Source organism: Ruditapes philippinarum, unplaced genomic scaffold (genome assembly GCF_026571515.1).
Source record: "Ruditapes philippinarum isolate M1 unplaced genomic scaffold, ASM2657151v2 ctg3971_1_1_1_1, whole genome shotgun sequence".
In the NCBI taxonomy this organism is placed as follows: domain Eukaryota; kingdom Metazoa; phylum Mollusca; class Bivalvia; order Venerida; family Veneridae; genus Ruditapes; species Ruditapes philippinarum.
Window position 1 is genome coordinate 173,520 of NW_026852363.1, and position 26,644 is coordinate 200,163.

The window sequence follows — 26,644 nt, forward strand, 5'->3', positions numbered from 1 at the left end:
TATTGCATCCCCTTTTTAGTATTGCAAGTTCAATTTCAGTATTGCTAGCATTTTTTCAGTATTGCAAGCTCTTTTTTAGTATTTCAAGCATTTTTTCAGTATTGCAAATTCTATTTCAGTAATGCAAGCTGAGATACTTTTTTCAGTACTGCAATCTCATTTTTCAGTACTTCAAGATCATTTTCATTCTTGCATTATAGTTTTCATATTGCTAGCTCTTTTACAGTAAGGCAACTCTTTTTATACTGCAAGCTTTCAGTATTGCTAGCTCTTTTCCAGTATTGCAAGCTTTTGTTCACTGATGCTATAACTATTTCTCCACAATGTTTTCTGAAGTAAAGATGCCTGGGATATCCATTACTATAATGTTAGTTTTTTTTTTCTACATAAAGTATTTCTTCCATTGTAATTATGAATTGCACTTATGACTAATATTATTCTTTTTGTTTAATTAAGTTGCTTAAATTTCTATGTAATTCAGTATTGCATGAACCAAAACCTTTCAATTCTTTTCTAAATCCTACCAATCAAAAGCCTTCAAATCACACCAGAGACTTAAACCAAGTAAATAAAAGACAAAAATCATTTATATTTCTTGATTAACTTTAAATGATGAATTTCCCCTAAACTTTCTAGCACAGAGTTCTGACGCTTAAATTACTCTTAGAAATTTACAGAAACATGTACAAAGTAACTGGTTCTGTTTCCATTCAAGGCAAATAAATTTTGATCAAAACTGTCAACTTCAAAGCTTAAATAATCAAATAAAATGCCAAACCAAATGCAACAGCATGGAAAAGCAAAGCTGCATTAATCTGATGAAGGAATCATAAAGATTTGGTGCAGGTTTTTTTAAGTGTTTTGTTTAAATGCAGCTGACTAAAGTAATGTATGGGATTGTAACCTTTACATGTGTAAACTGTGCTCTTTTTAGTGTCAAGCACTATAGTAACCATATCTGTGGGGAAAATGACAACCAAACAATAACTAGTATTAGTTACACATTTCAGATGTCACGGTATTATAATTATGATTTACTTGTGGTTAACTGATGAAGGTGACCCTTCTTATATTTCTTCCCATATGAGGGAACTTCTGGGCAGAACCATCAGTGTTTTGTAAGCAATCAGGAACTGTATTATTGTTCTTATTGTTTTGGGTATTCAACCTGTGTTCACTAAGATTTAAGAATCAGGATCAAAATTAATGTTCCAGATTTTAATTTCCCTGCTTAAGAAAACTAAAAGTGATGGTATTTTGCTAGAATTATATGGAACATAAATAAAATGTAAAACTGCTGATTTGCAAAGAAACAATCCTTTTTTGGGATTAAATTGACAAATGACATACAAGAATCTAAATAATTGGATCAAAATAAGGATCAATTTTAGGATCAAAATCAATATTTACTTTTGAAACAACAGTAAAATGCCCATTTCCTTCAAAATAACAAATTTATTCTAAAATTTCATAAACATGCTATTTCAAGTCCAATTTTATCAAGTAAATATTAGACATTTATTTTGTAGGGAAAATATTTAAGTTTTTAAATTTGATCCTGATTTTGATTCTGATCCTTAAATCACAGTGGCTCTGGTGCAAGTGATTCTAATTGTCACTAAAAAAACATGGAGCCATGAATATAGGCCTCTCTGTTGTAATAAAAGATAAAAACATGGAAAATATGGCAGCATTACAGGCCATAGTGGTTAATTGTCAAACTATAGTAATTTCAGGAATGCTTGCCGCATGTGTTCAATCCCGTGAAGGGCAAGCCATTGTTATAAGTACTGATTGGTTGATTCATTTAGTGTGTGTGTCTATAGGATTATTATGAGCTTTCTACACAATGGAACTAAAATAAATTATTTATAAACTAACTAAAATAGAAAATATCATGTGAATTATATAGCAATCTACATGTATAAACAGTGAAATCCTGCCCTATCGCTATATCAAAACATCAAAACCTTATCCCTCCCTCCATCCAATAGATATCATCCGGAACTTAGAAAAAGTGGGTTTTTCCCATCTAGTTCCACAGGTTCAAATAAACTTTTACAGTTATTGCTTCAGGGTGCACTAATGTTCACAATTGAGTGAACAATGTCTTGCACTTTTTATAGATATTATTTACTAGTTTGTAACAATGTTTGTTCCCCAGGATTATATGGGAAAACCCACATTTGCCGAGAGTTTCAAAGTATCCCTATTAACGTTTACCTATTATCTTTACTGAAACCAGACAACTTAGACCCTACAACATAGCCATTGTGTATGATACATATTGTACCAAATATCCAGACTGTCTGCACTTAAGGCAGTCAACAATAATATCATCCATACAATGTTACACTGTTGCATGAGTATAAAACTTTAGACTTCAGAAATGATCGGGATCCATCGTGTATAAGAACCATTACCATGGCCATCATTGACTTACTTAAACCATTTCTTCTTTCTTAAAGAGATATCTGTCAGGTTAATGGACATCTTTATTTAGTCCAAAAATGTACTGTTTTTTTTGTATTTCTTTAGTCATGTTTACAGTCATGCATTGATACACACAAATCTTTTAAATTCTTCAGAGGGTATATTCATAAACAAATTTTGTTTTGTAATAAATCATTTAAAACATATATGCAAAAGACTTTCAAATTCTTTTGAAAATTTATCCAACAATTATGGTGATGTAACAATTCATTTCAAATAAGTAATATGGAAAATAGCGGTGCTATATAATCATTAAAGTTTATATGTATACAAACGATGACAATGTTGTCAAAGGCAAAATCATTTTCATGCATCTTAGTTTTTGTTCAGCAACATTTTATTTGTTAAAAATAATGATTTTGTCACCTGCAAGCACAAGACTTTTTGCGCAGCATATAAATACAAAATTTCAAGGGTTGACCTCAAAACTGCAGTAACTTGTATGAAATAATGAAGGATTTACAACAGTTTTGTGGTCAATCCTTGTAATATTAAGTCTTGCATAGAAGTTAGCATATATAATTTATTTCTAATATCAAACATTCTATTAACAAACAATCAAAACAACAACAATCATGTTAAATCTAGCAAACAAAAAAAACATGGTTAAGTGTTTAAAGGAAATAAACTCTTATTTCATTTTTGATTTTAACAAGGGGCAGGTAATTTAAATAAACATAATCCAAACACATTCTCTAACATACCATGCGTTGTGTAGAACCTGAACCTGTATCAATTAAAAAACAAACAATCCTGAGTTATGAAAACTACCACTACATGTTATTCCCTTATCTTTTCAAGTTATTTCTAGCAGCAATGCCAGTCTGAACATCCATGTAGTGTGGTCAACTTGCATGCAAAAACTTTACCAAAGTGTGACGACAACAGCAAAGCTTGGGTGAGAACAATAGCTCTCCCTATTCTTTAAAAAATCGAGCTAATAATATGATGGTCTGTATTGTCTCGAGGTGGTCTAAAATAAGAGGTTTGACTGTATATAAAATATATATAACCCTCCATTTCATTAATCACAGTCTGGGCAGCTCAAGTAGACAGCTGTCTATATATAAAATCATTTCAAGATGAACTTTTAATGTTGTATATTGGCAGACATTTTATAATATTCTAAAGAACTACAAAATGATCCATCTGTGATTTCTTCCGGACATATTTTTCTGCAGCCTAGGGCACCTAAACTTTTCCAAAAGCGTCCATTTAAGTAGACAGAAATGAAAACTGTATGTATTTATCATCTAATATTATACTGTCCTAGAATAACTTACTAATGGTCAGTAATCCAAAATGTTAGAAGTACCAGTGCTATTGTATAATGGTGGGTGGGGTCTGATCAGTAGTATCAACTGACTGCTAGACTAGCGCATGACAATTGTCTTAAAGACGTTTTCGGGAGTTTTCATAAAGACATATAGGCAAAATTAAAGCTGTTCAATAGAATTTCTTTAAACTTGGCATGTTGTTAGAATATGAAAACAGAAACATTTTGAGCGAAAAAAAAATTGGGGTCACCATGCTCGTTTTTGAGTTTTAATTTTGCCTATATGTCTATATAAAAACTCCCGAAAACGTCCTTAATGCTATACCATTTAAAGTTACTGACAGAAGAATTTCTCAACATTATATTGCTCACTTGAAATTTCTTTTATATTTGAAAACAAAAAAATGGTAATAAAAAAATGACACATTTGAGCCGCATCATGACAAAACCAACATAATGGGTTTGCGACCAGCATGGATCCAGACCAGCCTGCGCATCCGCACAGTCTGATCAGGATCCATGCTGTTTGCTATCAGTTTCTCTACTTGTAATAGGGTTGGTAAGCGAACAGCATGGATCCTGATCAGACTGCGCGGATGTGCAGGCTGGTCTGGATCCATGCTGGTCGCAAACCCATTATGTTGGTTTTGTCGTGACACGACTCATTAATTTTGTTTTCTCAACTTTGATGATATTTAAGGGATCACACTTAATAGAAAAGCAACATTCAAAAGAAGTAATTGAGCTCCTTTTGTGCATATAACACAGTAGTTTCAACTAAATCTGTGGAAAAAAATCTTTAAAAAGATATTTAAAAAATAACAAGGTTATCAATAACTTTTTTTATAAATGGAAAAATTATGAACACCTGTAAATATTTTAAAGGTGTTTAAGTTATCAAACTTTTAATCTTTATAGTATCTTAAAATTTATTGAGATTTTTCAGATACCATTTTGTTAAATGTACTGACGCGCATTTATTTTTGTTAACACTACTGTAAATTTGTTGTTGTTTGTGTTGTTCTTTGTCGTCAGGATTAAACTTTGTGCATTAAGAATATATGACAACTGTTGGAATTGCAGACAATTAAAGCAATGAGTCAAAACAATTAATTCAATGAGTCAAAACAATTAAGTCAATGAGTCAAAACAATTAAGTCAATGAGTCAAAACAATTAAGGCAATGAGTCAAAACAATTAAGTCAATGAGTCAAAACAATTAAGTCAATGAGTCAAAACAATTAAGTCAATGAGTCAAAACAATTAAGGCAATGAGACAAAAGTAACTCTGGGGGGTGGGCTAATTTTGACCAAAGGGAATCGATTTGAGCAATCCAAAAAGAAGTTCTCTTAGTAGACAATGCTTCATGTCAATATCTTCACTCCAGTGGTCTTCAAAATGCTTTGAAAGAAGCTCTTTCAAAGTTTATAGTAATAATAATAATCATGATTATCATTATATATGTAATTTATGACCAATTGGTTGCATAATTTTGACCGAGGGTCTTGGCTTTGACAAATATGGTAGTAGATGCTACATAACGATTAAAAATCGTAGCTCTTCAGTTAAGAAGTTTGGGAGAATATTTTGAAGAATGAATATTTTTAGATTTTTGTTTTGCTCCTGTGATCCAGATATGATAATAAAGCAAAACCATTTAGATATATCTGCTAGAGCATCATTTCATGCTAGAAAGCTTCCAGGCAAGTTTTATTCAATAATAAGCCCTTATTGAGGTTTCAGACTCACCCAATGATTGTGCTAAAATCTAAAGCAGGAAATCAGCCCAATAATCAAATCATTTGATTGGTACATTCATTCCGTTTACATCCAGTATTCTCCCAAACAACCAATCAGAGGCCTTATATTTTTGACTGGTTTCCAGCTTGCCTAGCTGATTTTACTGTTAACTAATTTCATTCATTTTTTTAGACATATCTCTTAACTGAGTCCCATAACTCAATCATTGCTTGATATATGAAATCAATTATATATTGACAATCTCTTTGCAAGAAGTCTTTAGAGAATTTCCTCTTTGTACTGCTTTGGGGAGAATCATTTCTATACATACAGTGTTAATATTCAAACAGGAATAATAAGTGAAAGAAAAAAACTGAAAAGAATAGAGCTACAACATTATGACAATGCCTGTAGTTGTAAGAGTAACAAGAAACTTGCAATCGTAAATCATTTCATGCAGCATCAGAAAAATCACATCATTTTCTTGTTATGATTCCATTACTTTTATATCAAACATTGGCAAGATGTAGATTACTGTTCAAATTGAGACTCAAGGTATGGTGAGTAACAGTGTGGTGATGAACGAGTAACAACAAGAAATTTCATTGAAATATTCTTTTTATAAGAACATGCAAGTTTTCCAGAATAAGAGTGCATTACTTTCCCTTATTTCTTTTGAATTTTATTTCAAACTTGGCAGCAATCTTAGAAGTTTCATAATTTATTTTTTATGAATGCAGCATGTAAATTAATTTATAAGCAATATACGTTTTAAAAAGAAAAACAGAAATATATTTAAAAACATCATTTTAGATTTCAACCTGGATCATTCTAAACCCCAATACTGATTACTTGATGACACAAAGGAAAAATGCTACTGCTTCAGAATTTAAGTGACCAGATACATGTAAGTATCTGTACAATTTGATAATTGTAGTTTTGGAACTTTTTATGCTGATTCACTAAGTACAATAACATGGTTCAACTATACACACAAATGCATTAATAGAAACCAAATGAATAGGTACCAGTTACAACAAGATTGCATTTGTAAAAAATGCTATGCCACCGCATAAATACAACACTAAAATAGTAATGTATAGGAACAAAGTTTTTTTGTTTTGACACAAGGGCTTTAATTTGAATAATCTTGCTAAAGTTTCACTACACGATGTTTAATGCAAAATATCTAACCTGTAGCCTTTGTCATTTAGAGAAAATGATTTTTTAAAATTTTTAACTATATACATGTAAGGAAAACCTATGACCCCCGGGGCGGGGCTAGTTTTGACACTAGAGACAAAATTTGAACAACTTAGGTAGGCTACCTATAGATGATATCATATACCAAATATCAAAGCTCTAAGCCTTGTACCTTCAGACAAGAAGATTTTTATTTTTTTACTATATGTACATAGTGAAAATCAATGACCCCCGGGGTGGAGCCAATTTTGACCCAGGGCTATAATTTGTACAATCTTGCTAGAGGTTCACTACACAATGGTTCATACAAAATATCTAACCTCTAGCCTTTGTCAATTTAGAGAAGATGATTCTTTTTTTAAGTTTTTACTTTATACATATAAGGAAAACCTATGACCCCGGGGTGGGGCTGATTTTGACACTAGAGGCAAAATTTGAACAACTTTGGTAGAGTACCTATAGATAATAACACATACCAAATATCAAACCTCTAAGCCTTGTACCTTCAGACAAGAAGGTATTTTAAGTTTTTACTATATGTACATATAGTGAAAATCAATGACCCCCGGGGCGGGCCGATTTCGACCCCAGGGCTATAATTTGAACAATCTTGGTAGAGGTCTACCAGACAATGCCTTATGCAAAATATCTAAGCTCTAGGCCTTTTGGGTCTTTACAAGAAGATTTTTTAAATTTATTCTTATATTTCCTTTTGGTTGCCATGGCAACCAGAATTCTGCATGGAATGAAATTCTTTGAACAACTTTGGAAGGCCTTCACCCAAGGATCAATCCTGCCAAGTTTGGTTGAAATTGGACTAGTAGTTTTTCACAAGAAGATTTTTTAAGTTCACTATATAATCCATATAACACACACACACACACACAAACAAACACACACACAGGTGAATCGCTATATGCCACCGCATCGCAGATGCTGCGGTGGCATAAAAATTAGGAAACAATTACATTAAAGGAACCAAATTCTTGGGAACCAGTCAAGTTGGATCCATTTACACTGAAACCAGTCACATGGCAAAGTTACACTGTAACCAGTCACAATGGGATTTCATCATTTCAGGTTCTTAGTAACCTAGTTTCCTCTCCAAAATGAAATCCAAATGTCATATCATTATGACACATATTCTTACCTCATCATCAGCCTTTTTCTGCTGCTGACGCTTGCTTTCGGCATACTCGTCTTGTTTGCGTATTAGTTCTTGCTGCAGGGATACCTTTTCCCGTAGCACTTCATGGTCTTCCAGACGCACCTCTTCTCGCGCTTGGTCCCATTTGATGGACAACTCCTCATACCTCTGAAAATATATGAAAATGTAGACATTAGAAACAGCTTAAAACATTGCTATATCATAATATTTGTTCGGATAGACTGGCTCTTTGCTTCTGGCTACATTTCTATAAAACTAAATCTTTTGTAAGACATGCAATCATCCATCATATACTTGTCTAATATTAAATACCTTCAATGACAAGAAAAAATGTCACAGATTCCTGTAATAAATTCTTGCACATGAGAAAAATGCATAAATAAATAAAATTAAAACAAGAGGGCCATGATGGCCCTGAAGTCGCTCACCTGTATATAGGCCCCCAGAGCGGGGCCAATTTTGACCCCAGGGCTTTTATTTGAACAAACTTGGTAGACACCCATTAGAAGATGTTTCATGCTTAGTATCTAAACTCTAGCTATTTGGGTTTTTTCAAAGAAGATTTTTTAAGTTTTTGATATACACATATAAGGAAAATCAATAGCCCCCCCGGGTGCGGCCAATTTTGACCCCAGGGCTCTTATTTGAACAAATTTGGTAATCATCCATTAGAAGATATTTTATGCTAAATATCTTAGCTCTTTGGGTTCTTTAAAAGAAGATTTTTTAAGTTTTTACTATATGCATATAGAAAAAATCAATGACCCCCTGGGGCGGGGCCAATTTTGACCCCAGGACTTTTATTTGAACAAACTAAGTAGACATCCATTAGAATATATTTCATGCTAAATATCTTAGCTCTAGCTCTTTGGGTTCTTAAAAAGAAGATTTTTTAAGTTTTTACTATATGCATATAGGGAAAATCAATGACTCCCTGGGGCGGGGCCAATTTTGACCCCAGGACTTTTTTTTGAACAAACTTGATAGACACTTACTAGAAGATGTTTCATGCCGAATATCTAAGCTCTACCTCTTTGGATTTTTTTAAAGAAGATATTTCAAGTTTTTTTCTATCGGTTGCCATGGCAACCAGAGTTCTGCATGGAATTAAATTCCTTGAACAATTTTTAAAGGTGACCACCAAAGGAACATTCCTGTGAAGTTTGGATGAAATTGGCTTAGTGGTCTATGAGGAGATGTCATTTAAAGTAAAAAGTTTACAGACAGACGGACGACTGACGGACGCTGGACGAAAAGCGATCACAAAAGCTCACCCTGTCACTTTGTGACAGGTGAGCTAAAAATACACAACAAAACACACAAAATAAAGAGTTCCATACAATCTATGTTTCAATAGTTAATCAAAAAGGTTTATTTTGATATTGTTAAGCATTTTACAGCAGATTTAATAAATATTTTATCAGTGTAATTATTTATCATATTACAATAATAATGTTATTACACAAAATGTATGTAACAAAGGCAACCCAGTGATGTGAGCTAAAAATACACGGTCATGTGACCATTGCACTTGATTTATTTAAAGCTATCTTATGAACTTGTTTGTTGATCTTATTTACTAAAATCGCTTCAAGAAACAGAGTATATCTGTATATAGCTTTTAATTATTATAAAAAAATCTCCCTGTCTTAAAACTATATAGAGACAATCTGTAAACAACAATCCCTTTTATGCAATACAAACATGTTTTTTTTCTTTTCTCAGTAGTATCTAATAAATGGATCTATGGCTTCCAATTCTGAATGACATAAATGTCAATTGATATGAAAATGCACCAACTAACTTCATGGCGCACTTCAACATCACACAAAACAATGTTACACAATTCGCTTAACATCAATTTTAGCACCATTTACCATCAGTGGACATTGATATTTGAGTGCAAACGTTTTAAAATTGCTATCTCTTGCATTCATGTCTCAAACTGCACTTAATCAATTCATCTTTCACAAAAAAATATAAAACCAGTCAATTCTAGAAACACAGAAATGTAAAACTGACAAACCAGTCAATTTCAAAAAATATTTCTAATATAATTTGGAATAGAAATATCTTGATAATACAAGGCATAAAACATGTAACATCAGATGTCTTTGCTCTTAAAATAGATTTAATGAATGTTTTACAGAAGGAATCAAAATTACAAAAGATCTGCTTTTTTTGTATGTTAGAATACAACAATATTATGAGATATCCTTTCAACAACAATCTATTTACGATATGCTTGTTTTTTTTAACTCTATCATTAGAACTTTAGCTAAATCAAGCTGAATATTTATTGCATAAGGATTCAAGTGTCTGAACCACAAGCAAATCACAAAACCACAAGCCCACAGAAACAAATTTGGATGATATAAAGTCTTAACATTATGACCATTATAATGAGCCATTAGCCTGAGTCGACCAAACTTAATGTCTTACAAGTGAAAATTTCAAACGACCAAGATAAATATCACATCATATGAGCCGTGTCATGACAAAACCAACATAATGGGTTTGCGACCAGTATGGATCCAGACCAGCCTGCGCATCTGCGCAGTCTAATCAGGATCCATGCTGTTCGCTATCAGTCTCTCTACTTGTTATAGAGTTTGTAAGCGAACAGCATGGATCCTGATCAGACTGCGCGGATGCGCAGGCTGGTCTGGATCCATGCTGGGCGCAAATGCACTATGTTGGTTTTGTCATGACACGGCTCATATAAATGACATCAGCCATCATGTAGTTGCAATGTTGAGCTTTACAGGTGGTCAGGAAGGACATAAAATGCATTTTATATTTCAGGTACAAGCAAATTTGGACTGAGCCAACAAGTGCCCTGACTTAATTGCTTCTTAAAAATAAAAAAATAAAAAATGCAACACTGGTGTTTGGAATCAAAAGAACAGTCGTGAAAGAGTTAGAAGAGATTCAAAGTTTATTATCTTTACAATTCGCTAAATTAATGTGGAAACCAAAACAAGTTACAATGGATAGCAAATATTGCGATTGTACTGAATATTTCAATTAAATCTCCCTCACAGAACATTCAGCATTTTAATTTTCTACAGTGTCTGCATCTTTTTCACAGTTCACTGTACTGAAAATGACTTTTGTAACATATAAGTGCCTCCATTAAAACAGACTTGCTTTAATATAAATGTTTTCTCTCCAGCTCCTACAAAATTGCAATAATGTGGTATTATGAAACTTTACAAACCAAAATGACTTTTGATGTTTCATCTCCTGGCCAAAAAAAAAACAGAATGCACTTAAAAAACAACAAAACAAAAGAAGAAGACTTTGTGAGTTTAAAACAGGTACACCGTCAAATGTGTATGTAAATCTCAACAACAAAAAAAAATAACCTCCCCTGAAAAAATTGGACTGTCACTAAAAAAGCATGACCTCCGGTGAAAAAATTTGCCCTCCACAAAAAATGTAGACCTTTTTATTATATTGTAGACATTATATTTATTGATCACTCTGCTAAAATAAAAAGTTTTGCAAGTGTTTTCTTTGGAATAAGGAAATAATTTGATATTTCAAGACAAACCATTCTCCCAAGGGTTTGCTTTGACCTGTGTTAGGAGACAGTTTGTTACAACAGTAGTCTTGTTTATATTCTATTCTAGAACAAAATTTGATTATCTTAAAATATGATGTGAGTCTCTATTCTGCAAGCAAGAGCTTTAATATTCATATTTTGACCAAAAAATCCCTTCAATTTATAACAACAGACATTTCCATAAACTTATGGACAATTCCATAACACATATTTAGCCGGGTAAGGTAGTACAAGTTCTCAGTTAGACAATATTTTAATATAACCGCCTCATGTACCAAACTGATACAAATATGGTAATTCCCCACAAAAAATTGGAGCTCTTTGGTGATCCTAGCAAACTTCACCCATATCTATTAATCACACTCCAGTCCATCAAGAAAACTCTTAATATATCCATAATAACTCAAAGATTTTGACATATACACACTTAAATTGTCTGCAGGCAAACGTTGTCTATAAATAGATTCCATTCACAATTAGTGATAAAAAAGAGGCAGTTATCGGAAATGATTTGCTACAAAGAAGCAATGAGAAGAGGATGTTCATCTTAAACTGGTGAAGAGATTCACAGCAATGTAATAAGATCTCCAAGGACAATAAATATTAGAAAAGTTCCATAACACAGAAATTGTTAGCTTGGAGAGGCAAATATAAGTATACAACGATAAGCCTTTGCCACCAGACAAGCAAGTTTGTTAAAAAAGCCTCAAGCAAGCTTGATTGTATATAGAAGGCTGTATACAATCTAGCTTGCTGTAGATTGTATACAATCTAGCTTCCTAAAAGCTGTATACAATTTAGCTAGCTGCAGGCTTATACAATCTAGCTTGCAGAAGGTAGTATACAATCTAGCTTTCTGCAGGCTGTATTCAATCTAGCTTCCTGCAGGCTGAATACAATCTAGTGTACTGAAGGTTGTATACAATCCAGCATGCTGAAGGCTGTATACAATCTAGCTCGCTGTAGGTTGAATACAATCAAGCTTCCTGCAGACTGTATACAATCTTGCCTGCAGAAGGCTGTATACAATCTAGCTTCCTGCAGGCTGTATACAATCTTGCTCGCAGAAGGCTGTATACAATCTAGCTTCCTGCAGGCTGTATACAATCTAGCTTCCTGCAGGCTGGATACAATCTAGCTTACCGAAGGTTGTATACGATCTAGCACCCTGAAGGCTGTATACAATCTAGCTTACCGAAGGTTGTATACAATCTAGCAACCTGAAGGCTGTATACAATCTTGCTTGCAGAAGGCTGTATACAATCTAGCTTCTTGAAGGCTGTATACAATATAGCTTTCTGCAGGCTGTATACAATCTAGCTTCATAAAGGCTGTACACAATCTAGTGTGCTGAAGGCTGTATACAATCTAGCTTCCTACAAGCTGTATACAATTTAGCTAGCTGCAGGCTTATACAATATAGCTTTCTGAAGGCTGTATACAATCTAGCTTTCTGAAGGCTGTATACAATTTAGCATACTGAAGGTTGTATACAATCTTGCTTGCTGCAGGCTGTATACAGTATAGCTTTCTGAAGGCTGTATACAGTATAGCTTTCTGCAGGCTGTATACAGTATAGCTTTCTGCAGGCTGTATACAATATAGCTTGCTGAAGGCTGTATACAATCTAGCTTTCTGAAGGCTGTATACAATCTAGCTTTCTGAAGGCTTTATACAATCTAGCTTCATAAAGGCTGTACACAATCTAGTGTGCTGAAGGCTGTATACAATCTAGCATACCGAAGGTTGTATACAATCTAGCAACCTGAAGGCTGTATACAATCTAGCTTGCTGAAGGCTGTATACAATATAGCTTTCTGAAGGCTGTATACAATATAGCTTTCTGCAGGCTGTATACAATCTAGCTTCATAAAGGCTGTACACAATCTAGTGTGCTGAAGGCTGTATACAATCTAGCTTGCTGCAGGCTGTATACAGTATAGCTTGCTGCAGGCTGTATACAATCTAGCTTCATAAAGGCTGTACACAATCTAGTGTGCTGAAGGCTGTATACAATCTAGCTTGCTGCAGGCTGTATACAATCTAGCTTCATAAAGGCTGTACACAATCTAGTGTACTGAAGGTTGTATACAATCTAGCTTGCTGCAGGCTGTATACAGTATAGCTTTCTGCAGGCTGTATACAATCTAGCTTCATAGCTCGCTGTAGGCTGTATACAATATAGCTTTCTGCAGCTGTATGTAATCAAGTTTACTGAAGGTTGTTGTTTTTTTTTTGCTTCATCTTAGACATTTATTCTTAGATAATTAAAAGAAGAGAAAATCACTATTTTGATATATGTACCAGATGGTCTATTTCTATGGCAACTGAAAAACAATATTGCTTAATGTCTTTTTCAAAGTTTTGTAAGATTTTCATTTATGTTAAAACAATTTAATCACAATTAAATGCAGAGAAATCCTGTTTAAGATATTATAGTACAGTGAAAACTCTGAAAACCTGACCCTCTGAAAACCGGAATCCTCTGAAAACCGGACCATTTTAAAAGTCCCGTATTTTCTCCTTATATGTTCATTGAAAAAAATCCTCTGAATACCGGAACCTCTGAATTCCGAAAACCGGACGCTTTTCTGTGGCTTCTAATGCTAAACATGCATAAAAAATCCTCTGAAAACCGGACAGCAATTTTAAGTGTCAACTTTCTGTGTATTTTAAAGTATATTAAAACATAATCTCAACAGGTGACATGTTCAATTACCAGTTTAATGATCACCCTTTTTATCTATGCAGGTGTGAAAACACTTTTGTAAAAGTGTGTGTTAATTTCTTCATAGCTCTTTCATTATTAATTGTGCCTTTCCCTGTATAGGTATGATTTTTCTAAATGTTTTTAATTTGTTGTGTGTTTTTTTTTTCTTCTTTAAATATATAAAATGTCTAAAAGAATTAGAAACTTTTGTTAAAATGATTCCTGTTTTGCTAAAAAAATTTGATCTTTGTTTAGATATTTATTATATGCAAAAAGTAGTAATACTAAATTCCATTAATTACATATTTTAAAAGCCAATTAAAAAAAAGATATATATTTCAGACAATGTGTTGTTTTAAATTTTCTGATTTTTCTGAATTATATTCATGGATTTTGCATAATAAAATTTACTTAAGACATTTATTGTTTTAAAAGAAATTAAAAATATGACTTAGACAAAAATGTTAAAAAGTAAATACATGACTGTACAAAATGTTTTAACAAAGTCATTGTTCAAACACATCATAATTATCAATAAATGTATAAAACCTCTGAAAACCGGAATCCTCTGAAAACCGGACTTTTGGTCAAGTCCGGAGAGGGTCCGGTTTTCAGAGTTTTTACTGTATTACTTTTTAAGATATTTCATAAGGACATAGCTCATATCTTAGAAAAAGGAGGTAATACAATTGATAATTATACAAATTGTTGTTTTTCTTCTTTTTAGTTTAGTTGAAAGCAATAATGCATACCCCTTGCACAGAAACAGCTGTGCAACAATAATTGGTTTAAGAATAAGGAAATTTAATATTGTAAACAAAATTAAACAACTGAACAAAAATAGCTTTATAGTGTTAAGAGACCATACCATACAGTTTGTGTGTTCTACTTACAAGGAGACAGATTTATAGAAGAGTTATTTCCCTTTGTTGAGACACAAGTAGTTTAAGTGGAAATATATGACTTTTAAGTGCTCTTCATTTAAAGCATTATAATAGCCCATCTTTACATTTTATGTACAGATATATTTCTAAATTTACATTGATTTAACAGAAAAGAAAATTATAAAATACACGGGAGTTTTCATCACTTTTTATATTTATCATAAACAATCATGTAAGTTATAAATCCCCATAACTATAATCTCTCCCTGAGTTTCAAATTTCAGGTTATACAAAAGCAACGTACAAGAGGTGAAGTTATTAAAATATACAGTATTCTGTTAAAGACTTGATGAAAATATGCATGCAAAATCATTTTTACGTTTCCTTTAAAGGTCTACATTAATATTTTTTAACATAGCAGGACTGGAATTATTTTTCAAAATTTTTATACCATTTGAATAACCTGTGCGCAAAATTGCTGGTTATTCCCTCAACCTTTTTCTCGAGAATAATTATTTAAATTGTGCAAAATGACTCCAAAATGTTAAGCATTAAATCTGGCTAAGAAATTTGCACAAAAGACTGTTGTTAACCCATATAGTAGAATATTTATATTTTTGTATTTTCTGATCGTAAGATCAGTAAATACATAGCTAACATCCACGGTCTAACACAAAATTTCCTAACAGTCCTAACAACGCAAAGTAGTTCTCACTCAAAACTGCTTAAAAACCAGCAATTTAAAAGAAAGAATAATTTTTAATGTAGGCATTTAACGAATTACAGTGCATTAAAAGTTTAGATTAGTCAATAGAAATATGAGGTTACAATCAAAAATTTCGCGGATGAATATCTTTTTTACCCAATGAAAAATGTTCGGCTATTTCCGTAAAGCTTCGGATTATCATGAATATCATTTTAATCAATGAAAGTGCTATTTTTAGCTATGCCGATTACCGAATACTCCAGAGCGTAGTACACAAATAAATCTGACTATCGAGTAGTGGAATATATACATGTCGGGCTGTTTTGGCGAGAAGATTTTCGATAAATTATTTTCATCAGTGTTAAACATCACGTTTATCGTGAACAAAATACCTCGAAATTAATAAGGATTACAAACACGAAATGGAAATTCTCAATTTAGAATTACATAATGTATTCGTTTTTATTCAAGGTTCATATGTATAACTTTGCCGTGGTGCAGAGGTAAGCGGTCTCATTGAGGGTGTGAGAGGCCTATAGTTCAAATCCTAGTCGAGGCAATTCTATTTTTTTTTCATGCAAAATTCCATATGTAAATCTCAAACTGTTATAGAAGAAAATCAAAACGCTGTCGCTGCGTAAGATGAATTATAGTATATAAAAATAAACTTATACAGGAAAGTACATCGATACAGATAGTCAGTATGATTTAGATTGCAAAGATCAGAAAATACCATAGAGCTGCAGCCCTTTGATTTATATATATTTTCGTTAATGCGTCCCAGTCAAACTATGTAGAAATTTTCAATGTTATACAGTATTTTTAAGATTTTGGACTCCTGTAAGTCTTTGATAAAAAACAACCTTTTTAGAATACAATTGTTTGTACAACTAGATTAATCTTTTCACTTCAATCACAATTTACATATAAAATTTGTATATTAGAAAAAAAGTACATAGCTCACTTGCCTGCTAAATAAACAAATATTCCAAAATTTGCATAGCAACAACTAATCAAGCACATCCCAAGTATGAATATGTTCTTATGCTTTAACCAGAGGAAAAAAATACCAATATCACTATCGCTTTTTTCCCCAGGTCTATAGAACTGCTTCCATTTTTTCTGTGTACTAGTGAATCGGGCGCTTTTGATTCTGAGAGTTTTCGTTGAGCTCGTCAATAGCGGCCCGTTTGAAGAATATCTTCATGTAGATCAAATAATGAATTATGCATAATGTTGTATTGATGCATGACCTTGTAAGCGGCATGAGACAACTTGTTAGCACAAAATAAATTGGCATCTAATCACAAAGCTGGTTTGTTTTTCTTGTAGGAATTTTTTCTTGGAATATTATTAAATGAGTTGAAACCTTCAAAAATGATGCACATTTTCAATACTGAATTATAACATATACAAACTTCAAAGACAATTATTGCAGCTTTGGCCAGAAATCCTTTCAGAACCTCTTAAAAAGCTCCACGATTTGGAAATAAATTTTAGAATTATAATTATATTCAAAACTTTTACAATTATTATGGAAACTTTCTGTAACCAAGCAACCTGACACCTAGCCTGGACCCCTTTACCTGCTCTGCTGTATATAATTATATTAGCAGATATATGTCATGAACAGTCCATCCCGACTGACCCATCTATATACTGGTCTGTTATAAACATTTTTAAAGATACACACTCAATTTTTCCAAACAAGTTTTTGCAATATAATCAATGGTCTCTTTTTTCCAAACTTTCTTAAAGCAAATCTTTTTTACAGACATGACAGATAAGTTGACGGTACTCTAGAAAAGATTCCATTAAGATTATACTTAATTCCGGACTGAGGAGGTTAAAAAAAGATTTTGTTTGTATTCACATTTCCAAATTCAGCTGATTATAAATTATAAAACAACCAAGAGATGATGTTCAGCATTATAAATGAGCTGCGTCACGACAAAACCAACATACTGGGTTTGCGACTAGCATGGATCCAGACCAGCCTGCACATCCGCGCAGACTGATCAGGATCCATGCTGTTCGTTATCAGTTTCTCTACTTGTTATAGGGTTTGTAAGGGAACAGCATGGATCCTGATCAGACTGAGTGGATGCGCAGGCTGGTCTGGATCCATGCTGGTCGCAAACGCACTATGTTGGTTTTGTCATGGCCATTTCATATGTCGTTAGTTTATTTACCTTGTTAGATGAAATATATCCAATTACAGACCGTTGTTTAGAACTAAAAAATTCAAAATTTTAACAACGTATACAACATATTAAATTAATAAGAATGTATTCCATCAAATTATCTTGATTTTTTTCCCCCTCATAACTTACAGTAGTTCAAATTTCAATACGGTCCATTCTAAAAATATACACATATTTTATCGTCATTATACACACAAAAAAAAACCTATATCTAATCCAATCCACTTGAGTCAAGGTAGCCAATGTTCATTATACAAGGTTAATAACACCATGAATTCAAAATTTAACGATAATAACTCTGACATCCAAGCACAATTTTTACGAAGTATTGACACACTATATGACAAAATGAAATAATATACTTTTATACGAATGATATTTTACAGTTTACTCAAGTTTTTTTAAGCGTACCCAACTGTCATACCAGTCAGGTAATAACCCATAAAAAATATGCTATTTTATACACAGTGTCTTTTAACTTTATGTTTAACCCATTAAATTACAACTTTTAGTAAAAATTTAAAAGTACCAAAAAAGACTTAAAGTACCAAAAAAAACAACCTTACATTATAACAAGGTGCTTTAGAATAATTGCTATTCCATATTTAAATGAGTTATTTAATGCACAACTTATTATTACATTCAATACACAAAATATCTTATGAATACACTATGTATTATTATACTGAATCTTTTTAAACACTGATTTGACTATGTCATAATGAATTGCATTGTAAAAACTATGTACTGGCTACTAAATAATGACAAGAAAATTAAAAATAAATATTTACAAAAATATTGAACCTAACTGCACAAAAAAAATTGAACCTTATTGTTAATTGCAATAATAAACTGAAATTGATGATTAATTTTGAGAATTCCAAGATTAAAAAAACTTCACCTTTGACTAACATTATATCTTTTAAGCACTAAGTAGCTCTCCCAGGCATCTTCATGAATATTTAGTGATAAATTTTAACATTGAATACAATATAATGATAAATTTTAAATAGCAAGTTTAAGAATCTAATGTAGCTGTCTAACTCTATCATTTTCTAAATAAGTATTCTGAAAGAAAATGGAAACGTATATGAATATATGATATCAATAAATTATTCTGCAAAATATTCCATTATTTTACCAATATAATACCTTTGAATGTATGACTGTAGGCCTGCACTACCATAATCCAATGAAAATGTTGGTTCGAGGCCACCTATAAGCTTTCTCTTTTATGCCACGGATATCTCCGCTTTTTTTTTACGTTTTTCTGTATGGCAGCAAAGTGACGACTTAATCACAGTTCGAATGTACATGGCCTGTCCGATCTTTGACAAATGAGAGAAAATTTATCCGTTGATCAATGTTAGAAAATCGTTAAAACCTTGTGACGCTTCAACACTGTAAATTTGCAAACAATTATAAGCACTGAGATGGATCAACGAGCTACTCTTAACTATTATTCTATGAGCTTAAATTACTTTACAATACAAAAGTCACAAAACTCTTATTCAGGTGAAAAGATTTTTTAACAATATTTTTTTTTTCCGTATGAAAAGAAAATCATGTGGAAAATATTCCTCTCTTGACCAGATACTTCATTTTTTTGTAAATCTAATGGTATATACTTTCACACTGATTCACTATAATGACTTTGATGTCTGAATTAGACAGTGTTTTCTCAAATCGGAACATCAATTCCAATGTCAACAACATACTGTACAATACAACTTTAATAGATAATTTTGGTTTTAATAACAGTGCAATTCAAATCATAAATTTGAATTTTAGCCACTTTTTCACTCCAAAAAAAAATTTCTATGTCCATATTAAAACTTAAATACTAATATCATATTCAACATTCATAACCTGCGTATGATATTACAAAAGGTACGGAAGTATGTAATTTAAAGTGCATAAAACTTGTGTATTTTAACCATAAGGCCATATTCAAGTACAACAATGCCAATCATCTTTTAAATAATTAACACATCAAATAGAGAAGTATAATTTGATATGGTCTATAAATATTTTTTTTATCGACATACACAGCATGAATGATCAGATAAAAGCTTGTCGTGTATTAATGACAATGGCCGGGGGAAAAAATCATATGAATGCTTCTTTAAGCTATGTATAACATACGAGCGGGCGAATACAAACAAGAGATACAGTCCCGCGGTGCGGTAATTTTGGTAATTGATATACCCAAGTTCTCTGCAATATGAGACTTCTTCTTTACAAAATTTAACTTAAACATGAAAATTGTGTATGAAATTTTGTACATGAGCAACAATTACAGGTTAACTGACTGTAAAAAATAAAGACAGGGAGACACTTTAATTAAGATTTAGAATATGCCGAGTATCCCTAATATATAAAATAGCACTACAAAATAAAAGGGACGCAATTCAGGTAACATAAGTCAATTACTCGTATGAGAGGATAGCAGAACATAATTTGATTTTCTTATATAATCATCCTAAGAAAAAAAACTACTCAATAGTAATAAAGTGGATTAAACAGCAGACGGGCCAGTTTTGACCCCTGGGACATTATTTATATAATTTTGTAGAAGACCATAAAGTGATGCTGCATGCTAAATACTCAAGCTCTAGGCATTGTAGTTTCTGTCATGAAGTTGTTTAAGTTATTTTTATTATACAAGTCTATGTAAAATAAGTAACCCACAGGGTCCTGCCATTTTGGACCGAAAGGGGCATGACTAATGTAACTTTTGTAGAGGTCCACTCAAATGTGCTGCAAGCCAAATATCTAAACCCTTGGCAATGTAGTTCTAGAAAAGAAGGCTTAAACACAAGTCTAATAAACTAAGTGACTGAGGGTCAGGGCCATTTGTGACTCAACTGGGCCACTATTTATATAACTTTTGTAGAGGACCACAAGGTAAAGCTACATGCCACATATTTCAGCTCCGGGCAATGTAGTCAATCTGAGCAGAAGATTTTAAAGATCTAATTTTAAGTATATATAAACTAAATGATCCCTGGCCGGGGCCAATTTTGACCCAATGGGAATAATGTATTTAAATTTAGAAGAAGGCAGCAAGGTGATAGTGACTACATGGTACGTCGCGATATGACCTATACTGTGTCGATGTGACGTAAAACCCAAAAAACAAACAAACAAAAATGCCAAATATCTAAGCTCTAAGTCTTTTAAGTTATTTTTAGTATACAATTTTATATCAATAAAAATGAACCCTGAGGTGCAGCCCGGAATTTTGACCACAGGGACATGATTATTGAACTTTTGTTGAGGTCCACTTTACAATGCTACAAGCTCTTGCACTTTCATGAAAGAAGCCTAAAAATGTATTTTCCCATGCAAGTCTATATAAACTGATTAAGTGACTCTAGGTTTGGGTCAATTTTGAACCCTAACACATGAGTTATATAATTTTTGTAGAGGACTACAAAGTAAATCTCCTGCCACTTTTTCTCAATTTTTTAATTGTTGTCACTAATGATATTATATTTAGAACCATATACATAATCACAACAATATATTTAGTCAAAATGAACATAATGAATGCTTTGCAAGTAACTTGAGATGTTCTTTAACATATATTTCTTGCAAACAGCTATAAATATGTTGTCATGTATATTCAATGAGACAGAACATATCAACAATTAATCACAACTTGTCTTTGATCTTTCTGGAGAAACAAGAAACCACAATTAAGATTTGATCAGAAACTGAAGGGGGAAAAAGTTACTACCACATTAAGATGATGTTGTTTTTATGTGATTTGCATTTACACCAATCATTTAAGACTGACTTCCTTGGACAAAAAGACAACCTAGTAAAGAAGCAGATCACAAATTTTTTTTTTTTTTTTGATAAAGTGCAACAGATTCAGAAATCACTAGATTCAACAGAAACAAACAGTTCTTTAATGTGCAAGTTCTTTAATGTGCAAGATTTAATTCATCATAACATGGTACCTTGATTTTTCAAGTCTCATACAAAATACTTGTTGGTGATTTTAAGTTGGAGTAATTGAATATCAAAAACACTACCACTATATTCATAGTCAAAGAATTATACACACAAGCCCTGTCTGTATTCATAGTCAATAAATCAAAAACACAACCGTCAAAGAATCAAACACAAGCCCTATATTCATAGTCAAAGAATCAAACACAACTACTAGATTCATAGTCATAGAACCTCACACAACAACTTGATTTATAGTCAAAGAATCTAACACAATCACTACATTCATAGTCAAAGAAACAAACACAACCACTAGCTTTATAGTCAAAAAATCAAACACAACCACTAGATTCATAGTCAAAGAATCAAACACAACAACTAGATTTATAGTCAAAGAATCAAATGCAACTACTAGATTTATAGTCAAAGAATCAAACACAACAACTAGATTTAAAGTCAAAGAATCAAACACAACAACTAGATTTATAGTCAAAGAATCACACACAACCACTTGATTCATAGTCAAAGAATCAAACACAACCACTAGATTTATAGTCAAAAATCAAACACAACCACTAGATTTATAGTCAAAGAATCAAACACAGCAACTAGATTTATAGTCAAAGAATCAAACACAACCACTAGATGGATAGTCAAAGGAACAAACACAACCACTAGATTTATAGTCAAAGAATCAAACACAACCACTAGATTCATAGTCAAAGACTCAAACAAAACCACTAGATTTAGTCAAAGAATCAAACACAATAATTAGATTTATAGTCAAAAAATCAAACAGAACCGCATGATTCATAGTCAAAGAATCAAACACAACCACTAGATTTATAGTCAAAAATCAAACACAACCACTTGATTTATAGTCAAAGAATCAAACACAACCACTAGACATATAGTCAAAGAATCAAACACAACCACTAGATTTATAGTCAAAGAATCAAACACAACCACTAGATTTATAGCAAGCTTTACGGTAACGCGAGTACCTGCTAAGTGATGGTTTTGAAAACTTTCGTCCGAAAGTACTGACATGACACATCGCAACTTTTCGAAATTAAAGATAACGATAAAAACTGAGGAATTCTGACTGAAAACGGATGTGTAGACTGGTCACCCGCACACTTCTATGGGAACCTTAATTGGACAGGGAACCAGAATAACGGAAGCTGTGTATAAAATATCGAATGACAGTTTTAAAACGGAAAATGTAAAATGAAAATTGAACGATTATTTTAACCGACTTTTCCCGTACATAGGTTTTGCCTTATTTCATTAAATGTACATTTACCTCCTCTTTTTTCAGCAAACACAATCGGAAATTTTTCTATAGAAACAAAGAAGGCCCGGAGCAAGTATTACTCTACAACAATGCACTAGCCGTTCTTATTATCTCCCTGTGTATGTTCACATTGAGGGCGCCATTTTGTTTGAAAAATCTGATAAATAAAAACAATTTTTGTCGAATTTTGTTGTGAAAACTATCTAGAATGAAAGAAAATGATCTAACTAAGAAAATGAATCCGAACACCAATATCTTTTATTCAGTCGTTAACGCTGTACAGCACGTGCAAAACAATCAAATCAAGTACGCTATTTTAATGTCGCAAACGTGTTAAGTTTTACATTTATTTCACTTTTAATAATCTTTATTTCGCTTGAAAAATTATAGAGTGAAATAAAATAAACAAACAAAGTTTTATCAACGTTTTCAAAATTTGTTATTCTCAAAATGTTTCACCACGTAGCATAAATGATAAAATACATTAATTTTATTCATTTAATAGAAAGGAACCAGAATAAACGGAAGCAGTGTATAAAATACCGAATGACAATTTTAAAACGGAAAATTAAAATAAAAATGAGCGATTATTTCATACTATTTCTCTTTTAAAGTACATCGAGCTCGCTTTGAGGCTTTGCCTTTTTCATATTAGTCAAAGAATCAAACACAACCACTAGATTTATAGTCAAAGAATCAAACCCAACTACTAGATTTATAGTCAAAGAATCAAACCCAACTACTAGATTAATAGTCAAAGAATCAAACACAACCACTAGATTTATAGTCAAAGAAACAAACACAACCACTAGATTTATAGTCAAAGAATCAAACACAGCCACTAGATTTATAGTCAAAGAATCAAACACAATCACTTGATTTATAGTCAAAGAATCAAACACAACCACTAGATTCATAGTCAATGAATCAAACACAACCACTACACTTATAGTCAAAGAATCGAACACACAACCTCTTAATACTCATTTTAATTCAAAAGAATCGAACACAAAAACACTAGATGCATAGTTAAATCAAAGCACAGAAGGCGCTGAATTTGTTTGGGTCTCAGAATGTAAGAAAGGTACAGGTTGTGAGATTATATGTATAGTGCCACCAATGCTTTCCAGCGTTTAAATTGTAGTAAATTGGCTATAAGACTAATTGCCACACTGATATTCAATCCAATGTTTATTTGACTTAAACAATTTGAAAAAAAATGAGTTGCCTTTACTGGGATTTGAACTCCAGGCGCCGTGTTCACAAAGAAAAGATCAGGATCAGGTGATCCTGATTTTATTTTCTTTGTTTTATAAAACTAAAATTGATTGTATTATGCTAGAATTAAATGGTACATATTCGAATTGTAAATAATTGCTTATTTGCAAAGAAACCAACCAATTTTGGGATAAAATCAACGAATAACAAAACAAATACAAAAATAATCGGATCAAAATGAGGATCAATTTTAGGATCAAAATCAAAATTTGGATCAACTGTAAAATTATGCCCATTTCTTGTAAAAATAACAATAAATTTATTCTAAATTTTCATAAACATGCTATTTTAAGTCCAGTTTTATCAATTTAATATTGAATATTTAATCTATGAGGATAAATAATGGAGAATATTTGAGTTTTTAAATTTGATCCTGATCTTGATCCTGATCGAGCACGGAGCCAGACCTCTCGCTTCCTAAGCGAGCACGAAAACCCTTCAGCCACGGTGAATTTATATGTGAACGGCCTGAAGAAAACCATATTATTCTAAATTAGGGCTTGTAACGACTTTAACTGTTGTTTAAAACAGATGTAAATATTCCTGGAGCTTACTATAAGCATTGTATATTTATAAAGAATCAAAGGGCTGCAAGTTCTCTGGTATTTTCTGATCTTTGCAATCTTAATTCGTTACTGTATATCTGTATGTATTTCCTGTATAGTTTATTTTTATGTATTATAATTTCATTTTGCAAGGCGCCAGAGTTTGATACATACGAATTCTGCTATAACTAGAGAGTCATCCAAAATATCATTTATGTTCATTTTTTTACGACAGCTACACTTTATCCTATGCATATCATGGCTACTTCCTTAACAAAGACACTTAAAAAAATAATTAAAAAAAAAAAAGTTTCCTCGACTGGGATTTGAACTCCAGACCTCTCACTCACTAAGCGAGCGCGTTGCCCTGCACCCACGGAGAAGTTTATACAACAGTGTCTGAATAAACATCAAGTCATTCTATATTTAGAACTTCCATTGCATTTCGGGTTTGTAATCCTTATTAATTTCGAGGTCATTTTGTTCAGGATAAAACCTTGTTTTAAATTGAGAAGTAAATAATTTAGCGAAAATCTTCTCGCCCAAACAGTCCGACATGTAGAGTCTATATATTCCACTACTCGGTTTGTGTAGTATTCAGTAATCGACATCGCTAAAAAAGTATTTTCATTGATAAAAATCATATTCATCCGCGTAATTTGTGATTGTGCATTTATTTTACAATTCTATAAGCCAACGCTATTTTTAAACTTTGAATGCGTTTTTAATTTGTGGATACTTGTAACTAAATAAAAAATATTTCGTTTTCTTTTAAATCGCTAGTTTAAGCTGTTTTGAGAACTACTGTTGTAAGGTTTGTCGTAAACTTCTGTGTCCAGAGATTGAATGTCAAACTTTGTATTTACTTATTTTCGATCAGAAAATACAATAAAACAATGATTAGAAATCTTCGGACCATTTGGACATTTTTTGCTTGAAAATGTGATGTGGCCTGTTTTGACCATCTTTAGCGCATGGACTCTCCTCCCCTGAATTTTTCAGCGTCTAGCTGTACATAAAAGGGAATAGTAACCGCTTCAAAAAAGTGGACTACTTTCGGCATTTGCAATTAACAGCATTAGACTCTGAAATTTCGCTACCATTATTTGTTTGGTCTGACGACCCAAACAAATAAAAACAAACACAAAACCACTATACTTATAGACTAACACTATAAAAATGTTATAAAACTATTGGCAATATGTTCAGAAGCTACATGTAGTAATGGACAATATCAAACTAAAACAGAAAAATTTCCTTTGGGAAATAGGTTAATCAGAACAGCTTATTTTAACAATGATTTAAAGCTCTGATATAACATTCAGATTAACTCAATTGAAAACATCCATAATGAAAAAAGGAAAACATAATTATATTTCTAATTAATAATTTCTGGGGTTTCACACATCCCAAACAACTTTTCAGTTATTAGAACTTCCTATTATTAAACTGAAGATAGAAAATGTGTCCACTAGGACATATCAGATCCCCCCACCACTCCACTCTTATGTCAGTCTACTGACTACAACAGGACAGTATGACAAACAAAGGAAATTCTACATGACTCCCCCTACCCCCAGGTGTTGAGAATAAAAAACAAAAAAATCCAAT

General features: G+C 32.3%; 1 protein-coding gene across 1 annotated transcript in view; it reads right to left on the bottom strand.

Annotated features, from left to right (window-relative positions):
* LOC132758122 (uncharacterized) overlaps window positions 1-8,028 on the bottom strand; it is a gene marked incomplete at its 5' end in the record, with an annotated part of 52,989 nt that extends 44,961 nt beyond the window's left edge. Inside the window, one exon of the mRNA XM_060749639.1 lies at window positions 7,864-8,028. Within this exon, the coding sequence (XP_060605622.1) occupies window positions 7,864-8,028 (165 nt within the window). The remainder of the gene's footprint in view (window positions 1-7,863) is intronic.
* Window positions 8,029-26,644: the final 18,616 nt, after the last annotated feature.